Here is a 26,495-nt window from a genome sequence, read left to right on the forward strand (position 1 = left end):
CACCTTTCTTTAAAGTTTTATAAGTTTGTCCTTAAAGCTATCCCAGTAAGGCATTGACTACATGTTTTTATGCCCCTGGATTGAATGATCGGAGGTATATTGTTTTTTGTCTGTCTTGTCTTGTCTTGTCCGTCCGTCCGTCTTTCACCACTCAAAATATGCAGCTCCACGAGATACACATGCATGCCAAATATCAAATTGCTATCTTCAATATTGCAAAAGTAATGACCAAGGTTAAAGTTTGTGACACATACAATGACGGACGGACTGAATACCGACTGTCCGATCGATTTACATAAACGGTCCGTCCGTCCGTCTGTATGTCATTGTATGTGTCAAAAACTTTAACCTTGGTCATAACTGTTGCAATATTGAAGATAGCAACTTGATATTTGGCATGCATGTGTATCTCATAGAGCTGCACATTTTGAGTGGTGAAAGGTCAAGGTCATCCTTCAAGGTCAAAGGTCAAATATATGGCTTCAAAGCGGCCCATTAGAGGGCATTGTGTTTCTGACAAACACATCTCTTGTTCTTTACAACAATTAAACATGTACAACATGCAATTTTAAATCCTTAATTGTTCAATTTAAAAAGTATGTTTACTGGCCTACATATCCATATAAGACCCCATGTTTGTCAATACAAAATTGGGTGTGCCTTATACATGGTCGCAAGTAATACATGGTAAAGTAAGGTACTTGTGTTTTGTTCTGTGTAGACAGCTGTGCCTGCAGCTTCACCCAGAGGACATTTTCCAGACGCTGTCAGAGATCTTGATAGTAGAACTGGACATGAAGTTTGCCTGCACCATGGTCCAGACACTCAACACCATCCTGCTCACCTCCACTGAGCTCTTCGCACTCAGGAACAGGCTCAAGGATCTCAACAGCAAGGTGAGTCAATGATCTCAACGGCAAGGTGAGTCAAGGATCTCAACAACAAGGTGAGTCAAGGATCTCAACATCAAGGTGAGTGAAGGATCATAACAGCAAGGTGAGTCACGTATCTCAACAGCAAGGTGAGTCAAGTATCTCAATAGCAAGGTGAGTCAAGGATCTTAACAGCAAGGTGAGTCAAAGATCTCAACAGCAAGGTGAGTCAAGTATCGCAATAGCAAGGTGAGTCAAGGATCTTAACAGCAAGGTGAGTCAAGGATCTCAACAGCAAGGTGACTCAAGGATCTCAACAGCAAGGTGAGTCAAGGAACTCAACAGCAAGGTGAGTCAAGGATCATAACAGCAAGGTGAGTCATGTATCTCAACAGCAAGGTGAGTCAAGGATTTCAACAGCAAGGTAAGTCAAGGATCTCAACAGCAAGGTGAGTTAAGGATTTCAACAGCAAGGTGAGTCAAGGATCTCAACAGCAAGGTGAGTCAAGGATTTCAACAGCAAGGTGAGTCAAGAATTTCAACAGCAAGGTGAGTAAAGGATCTCAACAGCAAGGTGAGTCAAGGATCTCAACAACAAAGTGATTCAAGGATCTCAACAGCAAGGTGAGTTAAGGATCTCAACAGCAAGGTGAGTTAAGGATCACAACAGCACAGTGAGTCAAGGATCTCAAGAGCAAGGTGAGTCAATGATCTTTACAGCAAGTGAGTGAAGGAGCTCAATAGTGAAGTGAGTCAAGAATCTCAACAGCAAGGTGAATCAATGATCTCAACAGCAATGTGAGTCAAGGATCTCAAAAGCAAAGTGAGTCAATGATCTAAACAACAAGGTGAATCAATTATCTCAACAGCAAGGTGAATCAAGGATCTCAACAGCAAGGAGAGTCAAGGATCTCAATAGCAATGTGACTCAAGGATCTCAACAGCAAGGTGAGTTAAGGATCTCAACAGCAAGGTGAGTCAAGGGTCTCAAAAGAAAGGTGAGTCAAGGATCTCAACAGCAAGGTGAGTCAAGGATCTCAACAGCAAGGTGAGTCAAGGATCTCAACAGCAAGATCAGTCAAGGATATCAAGAGAAAGGTGAGTCTATGATCTCAATAGCAAGTGAGTCAAGGATCTAAACAGCATGGTGAGTCAAGGATCTCAACAGCAAGGTGAGTCAAGGATCTCAACAGCAAGGTAAGTCAAGGATCTCAACAGCAAGGTGATTCAAGGATCTCAAAAGCATAGGTGAGTCAAGGATCTCAAAAGTATGGTATGTCAAGGATCTCAAAAGTAAGGTGAGTCAATGATCTCAACAGCAAGGTTAGGTCTTACAACTCAGTTAACAGTGTTGTTCTCAGTGGCAAAGCTAGGCTTAATGCATGTGGGTAAAGTGTTATCCTAGATTAGCCAGTGATGTCTGCACAGGCTTATTAGGGCCAACGCTTTCCGTATTAAAACTTTTTTTCGTAAAAATTGTTTGCCCTGATAAGCCAGTACAGACTGCATAGGCTTATCTGGGACAACACTCTATGCAGACGAATGAAACCTCGTTTTCTCAAAGGCAGCTCAAATAAACTCATTTCATTTTGATGTCCCCCTTTGGTATGTAGGTCGGGACATCTGTACGAGTCTGAAGATGACTGGCTTAAAATTCCTGAGCTGTAATATTGCCATATATTTATGATTTATAAAATAATTTGGCATAAATGTACACTATCATAAGATTATGTGTCATGCATAAAATCTGGCTCCCCACCTGTTGGTCAAGGTTGCACTTAATGTTAATAGGTCAAATTCTGTGATAAAAAAGCTTGTCTGCACTATACTTTTACACACATCATGTAATTCTAAAGTAACACAAACAATAGACGCTATGTCATGTGTTACACACATCTCCTTACCTTAAAGGTTAGGGTCACTCTTAGAAGTTAGAGGTTAATGTCTAATTCAACCATAAAACAGTTTCAAGATTCATGTATCATCAATAAATTTTAAATTGATTTACGAGTTTTAAGTAACTTGGCAAACATAACAACATCAAAATATAATATGGTGTGTATAACACCCGTCACCTTACTTCAAAGTTCAAGGTCACACTTAGTGATTGATGGTCAAATCTGGCAATAAAACAGCTTGTTGGGTCTGTAGTTTTGTAATACATCATGAATTTTCAAAACAACTTACTACAAACAATATTCAATAGGAGACATTCTGTATACCCATTGTCCTACTTGCAAGGTCAAGAGGTCAAAAGTCAAATTTAGCCATAAAACAGTTTAATTCAAATAAGAATAAATTTGAGAAAAAAGTGTAAAGTGAGGGTATCAATGCCCTATGTACACATTTCTTGATTCAGGTCATCATTATACCTTGGGTATAAAGTAGAGGGAGTGGATGTGTTCTGGAATCACAAAGGATGTCTGTGTGTCTGTTTTAAGACCCAAATTTTATTGAAGAAGTTCTTCCAAACCTTTAAATGCACACCATAAACAAACGTACATTTATTTTTTCATTTATATCTGCGATTGTAACCATCTAACATTAAAAGTACTAGGTTATGCCTCTATTAGTCCCTTATACAGTTTTATTGAAGGAAACAAAAGGTTAACACTCTGTCCATCATGTCTTTCTCCGTGTCCTTCTGTCTCACTCTGTCTAGCTGTCAATCTTTTGTTGAGTAAAAATGTTTCTTCAATTTCTGATGAAGTATTGCAAATAATTAGATGAAACATGGTTTAAGTGAAATTTCACAATGTGAGAATTATTCATATTCATTTTTTTTGGTACAAGGTCCAAGATAAGGTTGCTGTTACTAAAAATAGAAAAAAAACTTTAAATTGTTATAACTAAAAAAGTACAAAAGATATAATCATAAATCTTGGTTTTCAAATTTGGCTGTTATTTTTCTGTATTCTAGTTATGAAGTATTGCAATAACTAAAAAAGTTCATCAGATATGATGAAACTTGGTATACACATTCAGAAATAGGTTGTCTGTATGTCCATCTTTAAGTCTGTCTCAAAAAACTTAAATAATAAGAAAATAAATGCAATATAAATCTGAAATTACTCAGATAGCTCAGAAGGTTCTAGGACAAAACTTGGTATACTTATTAAAGAGCTTGCAGGAATCATGCAAGACCGCTCAGCTTTCATTTGAGCTGTGGGTGGTATTCCATACGCATCTTAAGTTATATTTTATTTTTATCCTTAAATTGGGAATTTTTCTTAAGTGTTTCATTTCATACTGCAATAGTAAGGCATCGAAAATTACATCAAAATATCATCATTATGTCAATGTTATTTGAGAAATACTAAAAAAAACATGCATGTCTGTATTGAATAAAGAAATACAAAACATTGTAATTTTTAACTTAAGTGAAAATATTTAAGAAATGACTTAAGATGTTTTTGGAATACCACCCCAGACTTAGGTCACTGTTTCTAAAAGTAGAAAAAAACTTTATATTATAACATTTTGCAGGTTGTGTTCTAGATTGCCTAAATGTTCCCATGAAAAGTGGTTGTTAACAGACAGCACTTATGTCACTTAAATCCTGTTAACTTTTTACCACTTAAAAACGTATTTTAACGCATTTGTAGTCTCTTAGAAAGTTAAATTTAATTAAAGTCCTTTCTTACTAGATTCAAGTTTTAAAGGCTTCATTTTCAACCCTTAGATACTGATGAGCAGCAAACAGCATAAAACCTGAACAGACTGCGAGTTTTTTGCAGGCTGTTCTGGTTGTATGCATTTTCACTTTGCTTCTAAGTGATAAAGGGTTAAAAAACAAACACAAATGTCTGTTTTTTTCAGGAGAGCTTAAATACTGCTAAAAATCAAATAGAAATGTGTGTTTTTCAGGAGAGCTGTGAGCTGTTTAGCTGCCTGTACCGGTCCTGGTCTCACAGCCCGGTGGCCACAGTGGCACTGTGTTACCTCACACAGAACTACACACATGCCTGCAACCTCATACAAGTCTTGTATCCTTGTGTTACCTCACACAGAACTACACACATGCCTGCAACCTCATACATGTCTTGTATCCTTGTGTTACCTCACACAGAACTTCACACATGCCTGCAACCTCATACAAGTCTTGTATCCTTGTGTTACCTCACCCAGAACTACACACATGCCTGCAGCCTCATACAAGTCTTGTATCCTTGTGTTACCTCACACAGAACTACACACATGCCTGCAACCTCATACAAGTCTTGTATCCTTGTGTTACCTCACACAGAACTACACACATGCCTGCAACCTCATACAAGTCTTGTATCCTTGTGTTACCTCACACAGAACTACACACATGCCTGCAGCCTCATACAAGTCTTGTATCCTTGTGTTACCTCACACAGAACTACACACATGCCTGCAACCTCATATAAGTCTTGTATCCTTGTGTTACCTCACACAGAACTACACACATGCCTGCAACCTCATACAAGTCTTGTATCCTTGTGTTACCTCACACAGAACTACACACATGCCTGCAACCTCATACAAGTCTTGTATCCTTGTGTTACCTCACCCAGAACTACACACATGCCTGCAACCGCATACAAGTCTTGTATCCTTGTGTAACCTCACACAGAACTACATGTACACACATGCCTGCAACCTCATACAAGTCTTGTATCCTTGTGTTACCTCACACAGAACTTCACACATGCCTGCAACCTCATACATGTCTTGTATCCTTGTGTTACCTCACACAGAACTACACACATGCCTGCAACCTCATACAAGTCTTGTATCCTTGTGTTACCTCACCCAGAACTACACATATGCCTGCAACCTCATAAAAGTCTTGTATCCTTGTGTTACCTCACACAGAACTACACACATGCCTGCAACCTCATACAAGTCTTGTATCCTTGTGTTACCTCACCCAGAACTACACACATGCCTGCAGCCTCATACAAGTCTTGTATCCTTGTGTTACCTCACCCAGAACTACACACATGCCTGCAACCTCATACATGTCTTGTATCCTTGTGTTACCTCACACAGAACTACACACATGCCTGCAACCTCATACAAGTCTTGTATCCTTGTGTTACCTCACACAGAACTACACACATGCCTGCAACCTCATACAAGTCTTGTATTCTTCACAACCATGCAGTGATCTACCGCAATAACTGTTATACCCTGCTATTAACATACATGCATTGTAACGTGCCTAAAGTTTTTCCTTCACTTAGCATATTTTAGTGTTTACCGCTAGATTAAGAATTGCAGACATGTAAGAATTGCAGACAGGGTTATGACACAATTTTTAGCTCGACTTTTCGAACAAAAATGAGAGCTATGCTACTCGCCCCGGCGTCGGCGTTGGTTAAAGTTTTTTATAAAGTCAAATAACTTAAAAACTATCAAAGATAATTAACTCAAACTTGAAATACTTCTTTATGGCAACAAGACAATTGTGTAGGTCAAGCGGCATAACTCTGTCAGCATTATTTTTAGAGTTATGCCCCTTTTTAACTGAGAATTTCTGGTTAAAATTTTTAATAACTTCAATAATTTGAATACTATCAAAGATAATCACTTCAGACTTGGACTACTTCCTTATGGGGACAAGACACTTGCTAAAGTCTAGCGGGATAACTCTGTCAACAATATTTTTAAAGTTATGCCCCTTTTTAACTTAGAATAGAATATGTCATTGTTTTCTAAAACTTTAACACTATCAAAGATATTTAACTCAAACTTGGAATCAGGTCTACTTTTTTCATAAAATATCTAAAGCTATTGCATTTTAACTTGCTTCACTTACTTACTATCATGAGGGGACTGGGCAGGCAAAGTTAGATAACTCTGGCTGGCATTTTGACAGAATTATGTTCCCTTTTTATACTTAGAAAATTGAAAATTTGATTAAGTTTTGTGTTTAGGTCCACTTTAGTCCTAAACTATCAAAGCTATTGCTTTCATACTTGCAACATGTACTAACTATCAAAAATGGACTGTGCAGGAAAAGTTATGTAACTCTGACTGGCATTTTGACAGAATTATGGCCCCTGTTATACTTAGAAAATTGAAATTTTTGTTAAGTTTTGTGTTTTGGTCATTTTTACTCCTAAAGTATCATAGCTATTGCTTTCAGACTTGGAACACTCGCTAACTAGCATAAGCGGACTGTCCAGAACAAGTTGCATATTTCTGGTTGGCATTTTGACGGAATGATGGCCCTTTTTTGTTAAATTTTGTGTTTAGATGCACTTTACTTCTAAAGTTTCAAGGCTATTGCTTTCAAACTTCAAATAATTTCTTACTATCATGAGGGTACTGTACCTGGCAAGATGAATTTGACATTAACCTTTGAATGACCTTGAATCTCAAGATGAAATAAATAAATTTTGCTTAAATTGCCATAACTTCTTTATTTGGGATCAGATTTGATTAATACTTTGACAATCAACACTTACCTGACATACAACAATGGACTCCACCCAAACCATCCCCCACACACCACCGTCTCCCTGTCTCCACCCCCCCCCCCCCAAAAAAAAATTGTTATGCTTCCGGATCAAATGATTGGGGGTATATTGTTTTTGGCCTGTCTATCTGTCATTCTGTCCCAAAACTTTAACCTTGGTCATAACTTTTGCAATATTGAAGATAGAGACTTGATATTTGGCATGCATGTGTGTCTCATGAAGCTGCACAGTTTGAGTGGTGAAAGGTGGAGGTCATCCTTCAAGATCAAATGTCAAATATATGGCTTCCAAGCGGCGCAATAGGGGGCATTGTGTTTCACAAACACAGCCTTTGTTTTTATGAAAAAGGTAAACAAATATTTATTTGTATTATTTTATTGAAAAACTGTCCAACCATCCCACCCAAGCTGTTGCTATAAAACTTGAAATATAATCTTATTAGTATGTTTTATGTCTTTACAAATGTTCAATAGATTGTGGAAAATATACTTGAATCATCTATAATGTACCACTTCTTTAAAACATAAGTGATCAATATGTTTCAATTATGGTGCTCTTCCAGTTAGAATATGACTATAATTATTACCTTGACCTTATTAAATATGAACAATTTCCCCATGATGGCCTATGTTATACTGTCAAGCACTCAAACAGTCGAGCGTGCTGTCTTCTGACAGCTCTTGTAATAACATGTACTATATCAAGAACATTTGTATAACTTAATTCAACCACTGTTAAACTTTTTAACATTCATATAACATAGTGGTTAAAGTTTATACTAAAATAATGAGTAAGTATCATGAACTTGTTACTTGTGTTGGCTGTATTAAAAAGTACCTGCACACAACATTCTTCAGTTTGAGTACATCAATTCCATAACTCAGAGCAATATTTGCTTACTCTAATATTTTGGCTATATCACAAAGTCTTCATCAGCGATGTGCTGGTCAGTTGAGCGAGTCACGTGACGTAGGATGGTCACGTGACACGTGAGGAGTTATGGACTTTATAGACTCAAATGATTAATCCAGAGCAGGAGAATAACCTTCATAGTTGTAACATTCTTCAGTTAATGTGCTGTCTGTTTAAGGAGTGGTAATAATGTGATTAATCCTTGACCCAGTGGTAACCTTGAGATCAAGTTATAATAATGTGATTAATCCTTGACCCAGTGGTAACCTTGAGATCAAGTTATAATAATGTGATTAATCCTTGACCCAGTGGTAACCTGGAGATCAAGTTATAGTAATGTGATTAATCCTTGACCCAGTGGTAACCTGGAGTTCAAGTTATAATAATGTGATTAATCCGTGACCCAGTGGTAACCTGGAGATCAAGTTATAATAATGTGGTTAATCCTTGACCCAGTGGTAACCTGGAGATCAAGTTATAATAATGTGGTTAATCCTTGACCCAGTGGTAACCTGGAGATCAAGTTATAATAATGTGATTAATCCTTGACCCAGTGGTAACCTGGAGGTCAAGTTATAATAATGTGATTAATCCGTGACCCAGTGGTAACCTTGAGATCAAGTGATAATAATGTGATTGACGTAGTTGTAACCTTGAGATTAAGTGATAATAATTTGATTAATCCTTGATCCTACAATAATCTGGAGATCAAGTGATAATAATGTGATTAATCATTGATTCAATGATAGCCAGGAGATAAAGTGATAATAATGTGATTAACCCTTGACCCAATGAAAACTTTGAGGTAAAGTTATAATAATGTGATTAACCCTTGACCCAATGGTAACCTTTAGAACAAGTTATAATAATGTGATTAACCCTTGACCTTGATCCAGCGGTAACCTGGAGATCACAGTGGACTTTCTGAATGAGATTGACAAGCTCATACAGCTCATTGAGTCTCCAATATTTGCATGTGAGTATGTCGATATACTCTGTGACTTTGTAATCATTTTAATTGTTCCTTTCTGTGTGTTTAAATTAAAATAATTAAACTGTGTTGATTAATTAAATTAAAGAACTTGATTATAACAACATAAGACTTATTTTTTTATTGGTTCTTGATTTCTTATAATAATAGCCTAATTTTTTCTTATAGTCGGTGTCTTTTTAAGCATGCATAATTGATCACATATGAATATTATTATAAAAGGTACCGGTAGTTAGGACTTTAAATAAACAAACTCGAATAAATAGCTGTTCACAGCTGTTGTTTCATTAAGTACTCCTCTTTATTACCCGATGAAATATAGCTGTTTATAGATCATGTACAAAACAACATTCCAAAAACAAGTTTTGTTTTGCTTTAATAGGCAGGGATTGAAAAACAACAGTTTTTACCAAAGTATACACTAAGTTGATGTATGTTGCATCTGACTGGTCTATGTATGTTTTAGACCTGCGGCTGCAATTGTTAGACGAGGCCTACAGCCAGGACCTGATCAAGAGTCTCTACGGGCTGCTCATGCTGCTGCCACAGGCCGAGCCCTTCACCCTGCTCAGGAACAGACTCAACTGTATACCACACTATCAGCTGGCTGCATTAACTGCCAAGTAGGTCCTCTAACATGCCACACTATCAGCTGGCTGCATTAACTGCCAAGTAGGTTCTCTAACATGACACACTATCAGCTGGCTGCATTAACTGCCAAGTAGGTCCTCTAACATCACACACTATCAGCTGGCTGCATTAACTGCCAAGTAGGTCCTCTAACATCACACACTATCAGCTGGCTGCATTAACTGCCAAGTAGGTCCTCTAACATGCCATACTATCAGCTGGCTGCATAAACTGCTAAGTAGGTCCTCTAACATCACACACTACCAGCTGGCTGCATTAACTGCCAAGTAGGTCCTCTAATATCACACACTACCAGCTGGCTGCATTAACTGCCAAGTAGGTCCTCTAATATCACACACTATCAGCTGGCTGCATTAACTGCCAAGTAGGTCCTCTAACATGCCACACTATCAGCTGGCTGCATTAACTGCCAAGTAGGTTCTCTAACATCACACACTATCAAATGGCTGCATTAACTGCCAAGTAGGTCCTCTAACATGCCACACTATCAGCTGGCTGCATTAACTGCCAAGTAGGTCCTCTAACATCACACACTATCAGCTGGCTGCATTAACTGCCAAGTAGGTCCTCTAACATGCCACACTATCAGCTGGCTGCATTAACTGCCAAGTAGGTCCTCTAACATCACACACTATCAGCTGGCTGTATTCATTGCCAAGTAGGTCCTTTAACATCACACACTATCAGCTGGCTGCATTAACTGCCAAGTAGGTCCTCTAACATGCCATACTATCAGCTGGCTGCATTAACTGCCAAGTAGGTCCTCTAACATCACACACTATCAACTGGCTGCAATAACTGCCAAGTAGGTCCTCTAACATCACACACTATCAGCTGGCTGCATTAACTGCCAAGTAGGTCCTCTAACATGCCACACTATCAGCTGGCTGCATTAACTGCCAAGTAGGTTCTCTAACAAGACACACTATCAGCTGGCTGCATTAACTGCCAAGTAGGTCCTCTAACATCACACACTATCAAATGGCTGCATTAACTGCCAAGTAGGTCCTCTAACATGCCACACTATCAGCTGGCTGCATTAACTGCCAAGTAGGTCCTCTAACATCACACACTATCAGCTGGCTGCATTAACTGCCAAGTAGATCCTCTAATATCACACACTACCAGCTGGCTGCATTAACTGCCAAGTAGGTCCTCTAACATCACACACTATCAGCTGTCTGCATTAACTGCCAAGAAGGTCCTCTAACATCACACACTATCAGCTGGCTGCATTAACTGCCAAGTAGGTCCTCTAACATAACACACTATCAGCTGGCTGCATTAACTGCCAAGTAGGTCCTCTAACGTCACACTATCAACTGGCTGCATTAACTGCCAAGTAGGTCCTCTAACATCACTCACTATCAGCTGGCTGCATTAACTGCCAAGTAGGTCCTCAAACATCACACACTATCAGCTGGCTGCATTAACTGCCAAGTAGGTCCTCTAACATGCCACACTATCAGCTGGCTGCATTAACTCCCAAGTAGGTCCTCTAACATGCCACACTATCAATTGGCTGCATTAACTGCCAAGTAGGTCCTCTAACATCACACACTATCAGCTGGCTGCATTAACTGCCAAGTAGGTCCTCTAACGTCACACTATCAACTGGCTGCATTAGCTGCCAAGTAGGTCCTCTAACATCACACACTACACATACTATCAGCTAGCTGCATAAACTGTTTTCTGTGGCATTTGTCGCTTCTTAACTAGGTTTGAACAAAGTTTAAAATCATTGTTATTAGACAAATGGCCAACAAGCAAGTGACTGTAAACATGTGGTTTCGGGTAAATAACTTTAGTTTACATTAACTGCTCTTGATGAAACTTTGGAGATAGCTATCTTGAATGATGACCAAGCTTTTGATTGTATTTGAAGCTGGTTGGGTCAACCACACTGTTTTTATAAATAGAAAGTGGTTTCAATAAATGTTAAGAGTTTTGATGCAGGAATTGCACTAAAATTGGGTGTGTATGTAGCTTATACGAGCCGTACTCTGTGAAAAGGGGATTTAATGCATGTGCGTAAAGTGTTGTTCCAGATAAGCCTGTGCATGGCCCATATGCTTTCCAAGCTTGAATTGCATTTGTGGCAGTTGGCAGAAAGTCAAGGTCACTGACAATAGAAAAAAACCAAACATGTGGTTTCCAGTAAAAATATCCTAAGGGTTTAATGACTAATCTTTATGAAAGTTATTGGATATCTATCTATATATATAGCCAACTTGCATTGAGACATAGTATGGGATTATATTTGGGCTAGCTCAGTAAAGGTCAAAGTCACTGTAACTTAAATATGAAATGCATGTACAGGTTTTGCTTAATAACATATTTAATAACTGAAATAGTGTGCAGGTATCTTAGATGCAGTTGCTGAACAATGCATTTGGGGCAAGTCAGTTTAAAGTCTTTTTCTTAAATATATAAAAGGTTCCACTCAATAACTTCAGTTGGGATGGAAGTATTGGGGTGAATCATATTGTAAAGTTAGTTTTATTGCAGCATAATCTTACACTTTCCAACGTACAACATTCACACTTACAGGCATTCAACCTTAATTGATTTAGATACTCAATGTGAAATTTGCATTGTCCTATTCTAAAAAAAAAATGCAACTTTTTCAACTTAAAATTATTAATGTTACTTTAGAATGTTACTGTTACAACTGACAGGTCAAAGGTTAGGTGTTGGGACTGTGATACATAGAGAAAGCTATTCTAAACTTCTGTACCCTATTGTTGATATTTTGCAGACCTTCTCAGACCAACAGTGGTCGGAGGAATGAGTTTGTGGCAGCCATTGACTTTGACCAGCTTCTCAAGCACTTTGAGAGCCTTCAGGTCCTACACCGTGAAGCCCGGCGTAGACATCTTGGATATGTCAGCGGCTGTATATGACCTTTCACATAGCAACATGGGAACCCTTTCCCACTCAGAAGCAAACTGAAAATTGATATGTGCAAACAGCATAAAACCAGGACAGCCTGCGGGTAACTCGCAGTCTGTTCAGGTTTTATGCTGTTTGCTGCTCATCAGTATGTAAGGGTTGGAAATGAAGCCTTTGAAATTTGAATCCAGTAACAAAGGTCTTTAATTAAATTTAACTTTTTGAGGGACTGCAACCGCATAAAAATACGTATCTAAGTGGTTAAAAGGTTATTCAAAAGATATGACAATTTTTCCACTAAAAACCGCATTCTGTATTAACACTTATTTATAATTTCAACTTCTTATAACTTCTCTCTACATGTATTTAAAATTTTCTATGAATTCAATGAAAAACAATTTAAAAGAAATACAAGATTGTTTAATTTAACTGCACATGAGTGTTTCTAAAATATTTTGTTTAGATTTTGTAGTAAATGAAGAGCTGTCTGTAGCTTATGTTAAAGTTTGTTGCAATTGTTAGGATTTTAACTTGCCACTCTATATATACCGTTATTTGTGTTCTAGCTGTCCATGTCACAAGGAATATCTCTTGCTTCCATTCTCTTATCAGTCCTATTGACTGCATACTAAAGTGCTTAGGTGTTGTGAGGAAATACATTGTTAGATTTATTGTGCCATTTGCTTGTTTCATTTTTAGAATTCATACATAATACATAATAATCACTTCTCCACCACAGTCAGTAGCTGAAGGTCACAAATTAGGTTTGTTAATACTAAACAGCTCAAAGAAAGTCTGTTTCAACGAATCCATGAACTTTTTTTTTTAATTCCTATTATAAATGCAAGATTTGTTATCATAAGTTTTTAATTGCAGTTCATCAGATTTTCATGAGATAAAATTGTTTCTTTTAGGTGATGGTGATTATTGCAACATGTTAACAAATATGTTTTTATACTTATGAAGAATCAAATTTTTTACCACATCTTCAAAGTTAATCTTCATCAGAGGTTATTGACAATCGTGTTTATTAAAAATGTCATTGAGGTTATTGGATAGGATGTTTATTAGACAGATATTTTGATGTAATCTTCCAGAAAGGAAAATGTTGACAAGTATTAGACAGTAAATCTGATTCCAGAAATTGTGCAATACTGTACTGTTGTTCATTTATTCTTTGTTTTATTATGTATGATTTTGTTATAACAAAAAAATAAATAAAGGAAAACCCTATTTTGTTATGTTTTTGTACTGATTCCAATACTACAAAATAAGTAGTGTGTTTTGGTAGGATGAATCTACACATCAGTTATTGATTTTTGTCAGTAAAGCTATTCACAAACATTAAGGCATCTGCATACAAAGGAATATAAACATGTGAAACCACAAACAGTTTTCATGAACATTTTGTTGACTAAGTGTGGTCTTTTCTACAGATGCTCTTCCTTATTGCCTCTTCTGTAATAATCAGAAAAAACGACTCTTAAACAACACCTAAACAGAACTTTCTTTTAGAAGAGACATCCATTAAATGAAAATTTTATATTTAATATTCCCAGAGAAGACTCTTACACTGAAAAAGTGCAATAGAAAAGTACAATATAATATTTATTCGTATAATTTTCTTGGAGTAACACATTCATGATTAATGGTACGTTTATAACCATACAACAGCAAATATAAATATACATAAATGCATAACAAAATATACATCACAATAACTAAATTGTGGTGCCACAATAACTAAATTTGTGGTACACAACTCAAAATAAAACAGCTAACCCGTCATCATTTGTAAATTATTTTTAACAATTGAAGATCTTCATGCAAAATTATATTATTAACCAAGCCATAGACAGAAAACTTATCACTTCATCAATGCATCTTGTCAGACATACCTATAATTTGCTGGATATATTAAACTGTTATGTGGACAATGGCATTTGGCTGTGATAATGTATTTGTTCTAATATGTTTTACAGTTTGGACATTCAAGGCTGATAACACACACTGGTAAGTCACACATTTTCATGGATCCTTCTTTAAAAAAAATTCTATCTTCAACAATAACATTTCCAAAACTGAATATTATATCTTATTCTCAATCTTCATAAGGTTTAACATACTGATAATCAATATGACAAGTTTTCACTTTTTCAATCAGTTGTTTTTGTAAACAGCATTTTCAATGCTACATTTTGTTTTTGACGCAATGCAAAAATGTTTGTTTTTGTTAGTTTTCTGTCACCTATGCAATACGAAGGAAATTTGGAAGCAACTTTGATACAAGGGACAAAATTGTCACAAAACCAGGTTTTCATTGTGAAAAAAAAATCTGATAAAGGGAGAAAACTCAAACTGAACTTTTGAAATGAACAAACAAAATTAACCCCCTTGGTAAGTTTGTTTTAAAAAAAAATCTATTTTTAGTCGTGGCGACCTTGACATTGGAGATATTGACGTGATTCTTTCGTGCGACACACCGTTCCATGATGGTGAACAAATGTGCCAAATGATTTTAAAATCTCACAATGAATGACATAGTTATGGCCAGGACAAGCTCATTTATGGCCATTTTTGACCTTTGAACTCAAAGTGTGACCTTGACCTTGGAGATATCGACGTAATTATTTCGCGCGACACACCGTCCAATGATGGTGAACAAATGTGCCAAATGATTTTAAAATCTGACAATGAACGACATAGTTATGGCCCGGACAATCTTGTTCCGCCCGCCCGCCAGCCAGCCAGCCAGCCCGCCCGCATTCGCCAATCTAATAACCAGTTTTTTCCTTCGGAAAACCTGGTTAAAAACCTGGTTAAAAAAGGCCTTTGTAGATTAAGCCATTGGATAAGAGACTCCAATGATTAACGTGTCTGTGTTCTAGAATGTTGTAATAAAAGCCTTAAACTACATTAACATAATGTCTACAATCCATAGCTCTTAAATAAGACTATAAGTCTTCAAGAAACATTCAGGGCCCAAAGGTAACAACAATAACAACAGTGTCAGTCTGACTTCTTATTACTTTCACTTTTAGAAGTTGACTAAGTGGTATTGTCAGACGGTCACTGTACATGCACAATTTGATTATAATTTGTGCAATTATATATCGTATATACATGGCTCTGGAAACATGTATGAATGTTAATGCTTTTTCCTATTTGTGTGTAAATATTTTATCACCTAATAATTTCACGATGAATCCAAATGAAACAGTAGAATAGAAAAACATATATTTTTGTTACATAAAGCTCATATTTTTGCCTTAATTTTGGGTCTAAATATGGCTAAGCCAATATTACATTAAACAGATAACTGAAATACTTTTCACAACAATATACAGAAAATAGTTTATACCCTGTATTTTTGCAAATAATCCCATTTTTAATTAATAGGGACCAAGCATGACTCCCAAACAATTTATTCTAGAGAAGAACATAATAACATCTGACTAATAAAAAAATGTCTGACACATGTGAAAAAGACAAAAACAAGACATGTCACTACAGGATGACTTATGCCCCCTATAAATGCTTGATAGAAGTTATGAGCTTTTTTCGAAACCTAAACGCAGATTTCGAAACCTAAACACGGACCCTAAGTTCAAGGTCAAGCTCACATGGGTCAAAATTTGTGTGCGTATGGAAAGGCCTTGTCCGTATACACATGCATACCAAATATGAAGGTTATATCTCAAGGGACATAGAAGTTATGAGCATTTTTCAAAACCTAAACGCAGATTTCGAAACCTAAACACGGACCCTAACTTCAAGGTCAAGGTCACATGGGTCAAAATTTTTGTGCGTAAGGAACGGCCTTGTCCATATACACATGCATACTAAATATGAAGGTTATATATCAAGGGACATAGAAGTTATGAGCATTTTTCGAAACCTTAACGCGGACCCTAAGTTCAAGGTCAAGGTCACAGGGGTATAAAAATGTGTGCGTATGGAAAGGCCTTTTCCATATACACATGCATACCAAATAACAGGGTTATATCTCAAGGGAAATAGAATTTATGAGCATTTTTTCGAAACCTAAACGCAAAGTGTGACGGAAAGACGGACAGACAGACAGACGGACAGTCCGATCACTATATGCCCCCTTTTCTTCGAAAGGGGGCATAAAAACATATACCCTTGTGAACACATCAACATCAACATAACATCAACATACTGTTGTAACAATTACATCATTAAGGAAATACATTTTTCTTAAACATTTAAAATCTTTTCCAAAACCCTCATTTGAGTTTACTTCCAAGTTTACATATCTAATACAGACATTATACGGTTGTTCAATATGACTTAATAAATATGGGAACTCAACAAAGATTATAAACATACAGACATACATACAAATTATGTATCTCTATCTAACTAATACATACATCAAAAACAGATTTGTATAACTTGAACCAAACAATATTTCCATAATATTCAGGCTTGGAATGTTTAATTATTGTTTATTCACAAATGCTAAAACTACTTGGACTAGATTAAATAAGTAAATAAGATGAACACAAACATGTCTATTTTTCTTGACTGCAATAATATCTACAACCCGATATCAGCCTACACAATGATAATACATATGTACTTATAAATATTGCCATCCATCTGCCGTTTACATGTACAAAATATATATGAAACTTGTTATGGAAAAACTTTCCTCGATTCATGTGGGTTAAGTGTTATCTGTGATTAGCCTGTGCAGTCTGAACATGTTAATCAGGGATGACAGTTTCCCCTAGTGTTTTCTTATTTAAAGGACGTCTTTTCAGAGCAAAAGTCCAGATTGGGAAAGTGTCATCTAAGACTGTACAGGTTAATCGTAAGTGACATTTTACACACATGCGTTAAACCTGGTTTTCCCTGAACGAGGCTCACGAAAATTGGGTAAATTTCAATTTCTAACAGTAATATAAACACAAAATGTCAGTCTACATGTTTGTATGTCAGTCCACACATATGTAGGTCTGCACATATGTCAGCCTACACATATGCCAGTCTACATGTGCAGTCTACACATGTCAGTCTAAACGTATGTGAGTCTAAACATGTCAGCCTACACATATGCCAGTCTACATGTATGTCAGTAAACACATGTCAGTCTAAACGTATGTGAGTCTAAACATGTCAGCCTACACATATGCCAGTCTACATGTATGTCAGTAAACACATGTCAGTCTAAACGTATGTGAGTCTACACATGTCAGTCTACACGTATATCAGTCTTCATATATGTCAGTCCATACATACGTCAGTCTACACTCCTGCCATTCTACACATAGTACTTGTACTCATTCCCGTCTGCTGTGAGCACCACAACCATTCTGATGTCAGTCCACACGAGGCGTACCAGTTTGAGCAGGTTGGTGTGTGACTGTACATTGATAGGCTGGGTAGCAATCTGACGCACACACTTTGTGTGCTGGGAACCGAGACCAAACAGCGAGGAGGACGACGTCTACAGAGAGAGAAATAAAATGTTGAAAATGAATAAACATGTATGTTAAAATAAAAATAAACTTGGCTTAACAGCAAGGAACGACAATGTGTATGAAGAAAAATGCAGAATTAGAACAAACACCATAAAAAAAAGTACATACATGTACATGTGTGTTAAAGTGTAAAATAGATTTCAATGTAACAACATCAAATCAACATATAAACAATACTGCAATTAGCAATATTATGTCGAATCTGCTTGTACTTGTTATCTCCATCTTTGTTTTCTGACAACAGGAGTTCAACAATTTTTGTATGGTATGAAGTTCTAGAAAAAATAATCAGGTCAGTGCCATGCCTTAAGACACAGGCATTATTTCACTAGGCCTGAGTAATACTGCTCATCATTTACATTGTTAATATAATCTAACTAGATATGCGTTTCCCACATGTGGAGTTCATTGTATAAAATGTCTGTAATTATTTTACATGCAGCATCCTTGTACATCTTTTACATTTAGTGTGACCTTGACCTTTTGTCAAAGGGACACAGGACTTGCTCATGAGACAATTGTTGTAAGTGAACATTGTATGATAAATGAAAAACTTAAATGTCCACACAAACTGTAATATGCCCAAATGGGACATTTTACCTTTCTGTGTGAACCTTGACATTTCATGACATGTCATTATAAATGATGATTTACATTCTGGACAAGCTGTTTAAATGTCAAATTGGACTTTTGACCTCTAAATGTGACCATGACCTTTGAGGTAGAAAAAGAGTGTTTTATCCCGCTTTTATAGTGAATTCGGTTGATTAATACCCTGTTGATTAAATTTCTGCTATAAACCACGGCACGAAATGACATCATTTTTTCGACAAAATGACGTCATAAATCCAGCGAAATTATCCAGTAACACTAATGTTGTTTAAATTAAAAGGTTTATTGAACAAGAGGGCCTGAAAGGCCCAAAGTCGCTCACCTGAGATAACAAGATATTATTGAGACAAATTTGACCAAGTTTCACAAAGATTGGAAAATAAATGTGGCCTCTAGAGTGTAAACAAGGTTTTACTATAGCCATGTAAGGAAAAATGCCCTGCCCCCTGGCAGCCAGGTTTGTCAACCAACCGGCATCATTTTTAAACTCGTACAAGATATTATCGGGATGAATCTTCTGACCAATTTTCATGAAGATCGGACAGTAAATGTGGCCTCTAGAGTGTTAACAAGATTTTACAAAAGCAATATAAGGAAAAATGCCCCACCCCTTGGAAGCCATTTTTTTCAAGCAAACATTATTATTTTCGAACTCATCCAAGATATCATTGAGACCAATCTTCTGACCAAATTTCATGAAGATTGGACAATAAATGTGGACTCTAGAGTGATAAGAAGGTTTTACTATAGCCATATATAGTCATATAAGGAAAAATGCCCCGCCCCTGGTGGCCATGTTTTTAAAGCAACCAAAACTATTTTCGAACTAATCCAAGATATCATTGGGACAAATCTTCTGACCAAGTTTCATGATGATCGGAAAATAAATGTGACCTCTAGAGTGTTAACAAGGTTTTACTATAGCCATATTAGGAAAATTGCCCCGCCCCGTGGTGGCCATGTTTTTCAACCAACCGGCATCATTTTTACACTCGTCCAAGATATTATTGGGATGAATCTTCTGACCATGTTTCATGGAGATCGGACTATAAATGTGGCCTCTAGAGTGTTAACAAGATTTTACTATAGCCTTATATAGCCATATAGGGAAAAATGCCCTGCCTCTTGGCGGCCATGTTTTTCAAGCAAACGTAACCATTTTCAAACTCATTCAAGATATCATTAAGACAAATCTTCTGACCATATTTCATCAAGATTGGACAATAAATGTGGCCTCTAGAGTGTTAACAAGGTTTTACTATAGCCATATCAGGAAAAATACCCTGCCCCCTAACGGCCATGTTTTTCAACCAACCGGCATCATTTTCAAATTCGTCCAAGATATTATTGGGATGAATCTTCTGACCAAGTTTCATGAAGATTGGACAATAAATGTGGCCTCTAGAGTGTTAACAAGATTTAACTACAGCCATATAAAGCCATATAAGGAAAAATGCCCCGCCCCTTGGCAGTCATGTTTTTTAAGCAAAGGTTACCATTTTTGAACTCATTCAAGATATCATTGGGACAAATCTTTTGAGCAAGTTTCATGAAGATCGGAAAATAAATGTGGCCTCTAGAGTGTTAACTAGGTTTTACTATAGCCATATAAGGAAAATGCCCTGCACACTGACGGCCATGTTTTCAACCACCCGGCATCATTTTCGAACTCGTCCAAGATATTATTGGGATGAATCTTCTGACTAAGTTTCATGAAGATCAGACAATAAATGTGGCCTCTAGAGTGTTTTTGCTATAGCCATATAAGGAAAAATTCCCCGCCCCTTGGTAGCCATGTGTTTCAAGCAAACATAACCATTTTCGAACTCATCCAAGATATCATTGAAACCAATCTTCTTACGAAATTTCATGAAGATTGGACAATAAATGTGGCCTCTAGAGAGTGAACAAGGCAAATGTTGACGTCGCTTAACGGACAACGCACGACGGACGACGGACAAAAGGCAATCACAAAAGCTCACCATAAGCACGTTGTGCTCAGGTGAGCTAATAAAAAGTGGGATAAATAGAACAAGGGACAAAATTGTCACAAAACCAGGTTTTCATTGTGAAAAAAAAATCTGATAAAGGGAGAAAACTCAAACTGAACTTTTGAAATGACCAAAAAAAATTAACCCCCTTTGTAAGTTTTTTTTTTTTTTTAAATCTATTTTTAGTCGTGGCGACCTTGACATTGGAGATATTGACGTGATTCTTTCGTGGGACACACCGTCCCATGATGGTGAACAAATGTGCCAAATGATTTTAAAATCTCACAATGAATGACATAGTTATGGCCAGGACAAGCTCATTTATGGCCATTTTTGACCTTTGAACTCAAAGTGTGACCTTGACCTTGGAGATATCGACGTAATTATTTCGCGCGACACACCGTCCAATGATGGTGAACAAATGTGCCAAATGATTTTAAAATCTGACGATGAACGACATAGTTATGGCTCGGACAAGCTCATTTATGGCCATTTTTGACCTTTGAACTCAAAGTGTGACCTTGACCTTGGAGATATCGACGTAATTATTTCGCACGACACACCGTCCAATGATGGTGAACAAATGTGCCAAATGATTTTAAAATCTGACAATGAACGACATAGTTATGGCCCGGACAAGCTTATTCCGCCAGCCCGCCAGCCCGCCAGCCCGCCAGCCAGCCAGCCAGCCCGCCAGCCAGCCAGCCAGCCCGCCCGCATTCGCCAATCTAATAACCAGTTTTTTCCTTCGGAAAACCTGGTTAATAAAAGATTAGTGTTGATTATAGATCAGGTTTATCATTCTCGGCACGAAAACGAAAAAGCACTCGCCAAGGCTCGTGATTTTTGTTTTCTAAGCCTCGCATGATAAACCTGATCTATAATCAACACTAACCTATTATTCTATATTCACACAACACGCTGTCTCATCAGTGGCCATTTGTGATACTTATTTTGGAATTGCATACTGAATGATGAAGTTAAAGCCAAGACAAGCTGTTTTATGACCTTAGAGGTAGTTAATTTAAAACAAATTTTTAAAGTAAAATTCAATTTAATCATTAAATACTTACCTGTTATCTCTAGCTAATCCCTTTCCAGGGAGTTAATTATCCGGAAAACTTTAAGCGCTGGGAATCATCCACCTCTAATAAAGAAAACCAAGTCAGGTTAAACATAGTACAATGTAACCTAACCGGAAAACAAGAACAACAACTCATCTTTCCTTTACAAAAACATAAAATGTCGATGAGTGGGGTGGGAGGTGGGACTTACCGATAACAGGTAAGTATTTAATAATTAAAATGAATTTTACTTTAAAAATTTGTTTTAATATCATAAATACATACCTGTTATCTCTAGCTGATTTTGCAGCTGCGACGGGAAGGTTCGCATATTTTTTCCCATCACAGCAGAACCCATATTTAGGGTTTTCAGCCAGAGATAGTAGATCATGTCCTCAGATTATCTTCGTTAGTACCATATTGTACGTACTTAATTCTCGGATGGCCTCGAGTACTTGTGCCATAGAAGAAATTACAGTTTGAGCCACAACAAGAGGACCCAACATATACAAATTGTCTTGTTGGTACTCAAGAGAACGAAGATAAAAAAGGAGAAGGTGGTAGGATTCCTCCAGAAAGCAGCTTGAAGCACTTCAGACAGTGGGGTATACTTAATATAAGCCCACGAAGCCAAAAGAGCTCTTGATTCATGCGGTATTATCTTAAACAGGGATAAATCACTGGATGAAAGAGAAGAATAAGCTTTCTTAATTGTTGAGGCTATCCAACGGGAAATAGAAGCCGCAGACACATCGCCCCCCCCCCTTTTAATGGAATAAAAAGTCTTTTACGAGAACCTCGAATAAACTTTACTCTCTTAAGGTAGAACTTCAAAGCCCTTACCGGGCAAAGGAGTCTATCATCATCTTTATGTCCACAAGTTCTAGAAAGACTTGAAACTTTGAAGGGTTTGGAAGCCATAGAGGGAAGTTGATTTTTAGCAAGAAATCCTGGCTGACATAATAATGTAACAGATACATCGACAGCACCAAAATGAAGGTGGTTATCTTCTATAGAAAGAGCACGAATTTCACTTCTCCGTTTGAATGAAGCCATAGTAAGAAGAAAAACGGTCTTCCAGGTTAGGAACTGTAAAGAAGCCTGGTCAAGAGGTTCATAGGGAGCCTTAGTAAGCGAACCAAGTACACAAGCTAAATCCCATTTAGGAGCCAGTGTTCGAGATACAGGACGTTTAAGTTCCATAGCTCTAATCAGTTCCGAAATCGCTGGATCAGCACAGATTTGTGATGAATTAGTAAAAGCCAATGTATGCGAAATCATAGATTTGTATCCTTTGATAGAGCTAAGAGAAAGTTTCTTATCATCAAAAAGATAGATGAGAAAATCAACTATGCGTCTAGCAGAGGGATTGAGGGGATCAATTTTCCCTCGAATACACCAATTAGAGAAGAGTTTCCAGCGAGCATCATAGACTGCTCTGGTGGATTTTCTCCTTGCAGAAGCAACGAGGGTTGAATTTATGTTGGTTTGTATTGTGCTGTATTGTGCTGTTTTGTACTGTTTGGGCAATCGGTCACTTGCCTTAAACAAAGGACCAACTAATTGTTTATAATGAGAATTCAATACTGCTCCAGCAGCTGGAGTTTTACTTCTTTATATTGAAGCCCTGACCGAAAAACGTTTCTTCTGCAGAGATTGCCTGATAACGGCCAGACGTGTAAGTGGAACATTACTGGATCCGCATGTAGTCTGTCGCTTTGAGATAGAAGATCTGACCTGTGAGGAAGTTTCCTGGGATAATCATACAGGAGACTGAGAAGATCGATGAACCAATATCTCCTGGGCCACCAAGGGGCAATCAGGAGTATCCGGCATGAGCTCACCCTGATTTTCGCCAATATTTTGGGAATTAGAATGGGTGGGGGATAGGCGTAAGCTTCCAGTTGGTCCCAAGCAAATGAAAGCGCGTCTATTCCCCACGCTGCTGGATCGTAAACTGGACTCACATACAGAGGTAGTCTGTAGTTGTGTCTGGTTGCAAATAGATCGATCAGGGGATAACTGAACTTGAAAAAGATATGGTTGGTCACTTCTTGATGAATTGTCCATTCCGATGGAAGTATCTGGGGTTTGCAAGACAACCCATCCGCCAGGGCGTTTAGGCGACCTGGTATGTATTTGGCCAGAATTTATGTTAAGTGTTTTGCAAAAAACAAGTAATTTCTTGGTTTCCAGATACAGGGATTGAGAATGTGTTCCCCCCTGTGCCTGGATGTAAGCCACCACCTATGTGTTGTCTGTTGACACCATCACACAAGAGTCTCGAAGATGTGACTGGAAATGAGATACAGCTAGAAATACTGCTCGCATTTCTAGATTGTTGATATGAAGGTGAGATTCCTGATGAGACCAAAACCCTGAAACTATTAGACTGAGAGGTACCAGGTGAGCACCCCATCCTTCCTTGCTCGCATCCGTGATTAGATGTTATGACGGTTGCTGAGGAAGAAGTGGTACTCCTGCTAAGAGAGTCTCCTCGTCTAGCCACCACTAAAGATGAGACACTAGGGAAGGATGGATTTGAATCTGTTTTAACAGATTGCTTGGAGACCATTTCCAACAAGCTGAGAGATAATGCTGAAGAGGACGTAGGAATAGACGTCCAAACTGCACAAAGTCTGCTACTGAGCTCAGGATACCGTTGAGAGAGAGGAATTCTTGAGCTGTTATATGAGATTGGGACAAAACCCAGTTGAACTTTACCAGAAGGTCTGATATACGTTGACATGACACTCTGACCTGATTGATGTGCGTCAAGAAATTCATTCCCACAAAAGTGAAGTCCTGAGAAGGAATGAGGTCTAATTTGTCTGCATTGAGAAGGAGTCCTAAAGAGAGGAGTTCCTTTCAAGAGAATTCTAGGTTGGTCAGAAGTAAACTACAATCGAGCTGGTGTAAGAGCCAGTCGTCGAAATACTGAAGAAGAACCATCCCGTGAACTCGGAGGTGAGCTCCGACTGCAGCCATTACATTGGTAAAAACTCGTGGGGCGGTCGCCAAACCAAATGGCATGGCCCGGAACTGGCAGACTTGGCCATGAAAGGCGAATCGAAGGTACTTCCGGAAGTTGGGATGTATAGGAACATGGAAGTACGCATCTTCCAGATCCAAAGACACACCCCAGTGCAGGAGTTTGATGGAGTTCCGTTTGAAGGAAGGAGTCTCCATTTTGAAAGTTGGTTTGAGAAGGTACATGTTTAACACTTTTAAATCTATTACTGGTCTCCAGGAACCATTTTTCTTTTGAACAAGAAAATGACGACTGTAGAATCCTGGAGAATAAGGATCTTGAACCCTTTCTACCGCCTGTTTTTCCAAGAGCCCGAGAATGGACTGTGGAATATGTTGATGCTGAGATACCAGTTCTATCGGAACGCGAGAAAGTGAAGGCCTTTTTTCGAATTGAAAAGTCAGGCCTTTTGTAACCAGAAAATGAACCCATGCGTCCGAAGTAATATGAAGCCATCGGTTTAAAAAGTGGAAAAGTCTGGCCCCGACTGGTATTTCCGGCATCGGAGGTTATGGCGGTAGAAAGGGTAGGGACCTAGGGCTGATAAGGAGGCGGTACGCCCTTGCCAGCAGAAGGTTTGAAATTCCTCTGATCTGGCTTGAGTTTGTTCTTTTTCCCAGAATCTCTACCAGAAAACTTCTTAGAAAAAGAAGATATGTTATAGGAACAAGGCCTGTTAAGACCCGACCGTGGATTAACAGCAGGTCTTTTAGAGAAGAGATTGTTTCTCTTAGCCTTCTTGGGTGCTGGAACTGCTGGTGGCCTAGAAGAAGGCTGATTAAAGGCTCCTTGGCGTTGTCCAGAATTGTTTCTAGCTAAAGAAGCATGAAGTTGGTCATCCTTGTCAGCTGTGATTGCTTCTTGTATCCTTCCACCAAAGAGGAAACCTGATGTGAGAGGAGCCGTTCTGAGCGAGTTCATACCTGGTTCTAAGAGAAAATCTTTAGGTAAAGAAGAAAGGATAAGATCTCTACGAATCCTTAACATTTCAGACATTGAAGAAGCAGCATTATGTGAAAGGGATAATGCTGTTCGTGATAGGTGGATCAATAAATCCCGAAGTTCTTCTGGAACAGAATCAGACCAATCACAAACCAAGTGTAACAAGGTTGCTAGCATTAAGTCTACCTGGTTGGATAGACCTAAAGATCTTCGCTCTCTACTTTCCCAATGTTCTATCATGGATAAAAGGGACAGACACTGAAGTAGATGAACTAGGCATCGTAAGCAAAAGCTTATTGATGTCTGAATCCTGCGATTGTAATTTAGAACAATCTAAACCGGAAGTCGGATCGGGTACTGGTGGTTTGTAGTTACGTTCCTGAAGTTTAGACTCCGCAAAATCCTTCGGTACTTTCCACATATCTACTCGTTTAGGAATCGTTTTATTCACTGATTCCAACGATTGAAAAACAGATAAGACAGTAGTACCAATCGGAAGGCGTGTATCCAAGCGGGAACGCGCCTTAGTAACCATGGTGGGATCAAGCGTACGAACGAGTTGTTCAGTGATCAAG

General features: G+C 38.0%; 2 protein-coding genes and 2 long non-coding RNA genes across 19 annotated transcripts in view; 2 read left to right on the forward strand and 2 right to left on the reverse strand.

The window, feature by feature from the left end:
* Nucleotides 1-14,001, forward strand: part of LOC127844533 (protein VAC14 homolog) — a 43,052-nt gene extending 29,051 nt beyond the window's left edge. For 2 of the 13 annotated variants that reach the window (XM_052374852.1, XM_052374855.1), the window contains 9 exons: nucleotides 722-896; nucleotides 4,740-4,873; nucleotides 5,051-5,109; nucleotides 5,287-5,404; nucleotides 5,706-5,764; nucleotides 5,883-5,985; nucleotides 9,133-9,212; nucleotides 9,694-9,850; nucleotides 12,637-14,001. In XM_052374852.1, coding sequence (XP_052230812.1) covers nucleotides 722-896; nucleotides 4,740-4,873; nucleotides 5,051-5,109; nucleotides 5,287-5,404; nucleotides 5,706-5,764; nucleotides 5,883-5,985; nucleotides 9,133-9,212; nucleotides 9,694-9,850; nucleotides 12,637-12,781 — 1,030 coding nt within the window. In that variant the 3' untranslated portion in view covers nucleotides 12,782-14,001. Of the gene's footprint in view, nucleotides 1-721; nucleotides 897-4,739; nucleotides 4,874-5,050; nucleotides 5,110-5,286; nucleotides 5,405-5,587; nucleotides 5,647-5,705; nucleotides 5,765-5,882; nucleotides 5,986-9,132; nucleotides 9,213-9,693; nucleotides 9,851-12,636 lie in introns of those variants that run through there. The other 11 variants (XM_052374854.1, XM_052374857.1, XM_052374853.1 and 8 more) reach the window with 11 other exon arrangements.
* Nucleotides 5,169-5,948, reverse strand: LOC127844540 (uncharacterized). 4 transcript variants are annotated; one of them, XR_008032798.1, is made up of 5 exons: nucleotides 5,824-5,948; nucleotides 5,706-5,764; nucleotides 5,588-5,646; nucleotides 5,287-5,404; nucleotides 5,169-5,227 (listed from the first exon to the last, which is right to left on the reverse strand). It is a non-coding gene; the product is annotated as an uncharacterized LOC127844540 (long non-coding RNA). The 4 variants fall into 4 exon arrangements; XR_008032800.1 differs by lacking the exon at nucleotides 5,706-5,764; XR_008032799.1 differs by lacking the exon at nucleotides 5,588-5,646.
* Nucleotides 9,920-12,628, forward strand: LOC127844539 (uncharacterized). The gene is made up of 5 exons (XR_008032797.1): nucleotides 9,920-10,050; nucleotides 10,345-10,491; nucleotides 10,541-10,589; nucleotides 11,178-11,224; nucleotides 11,517-12,628. It is a non-coding gene; the product is annotated as an uncharacterized LOC127844539 (long non-coding RNA).
* Nucleotides 14,002-15,731: 1,730 nt separating the features above from the next.
* LOC127844221 (WD repeat-containing protein 7-like) overlaps nucleotides 15,732-26,495 on the reverse strand; it is an 87,842-nt gene continuing 77,078 nt past the window's right edge. The window contains 1 exon segment of the mRNA XM_052374283.1: nucleotides 15,732-18,246. Within this exon segment, the coding sequence (XP_052230243.1) occupies nucleotides 18,061-18,246 (186 nt within the window). The 3' untranslated portion in view covers nucleotides 15,732-18,060.

Source organism: Dreissena polymorpha, chromosome 9 (assembly GCF_020536995.1).
Source record: "Dreissena polymorpha isolate Duluth1 chromosome 9, UMN_Dpol_1.0, whole genome shotgun sequence".
Lineage (NCBI taxonomy): Eukaryota > Metazoa > Mollusca > Bivalvia > Myida > Dreissenidae > Dreissena > Dreissena polymorpha.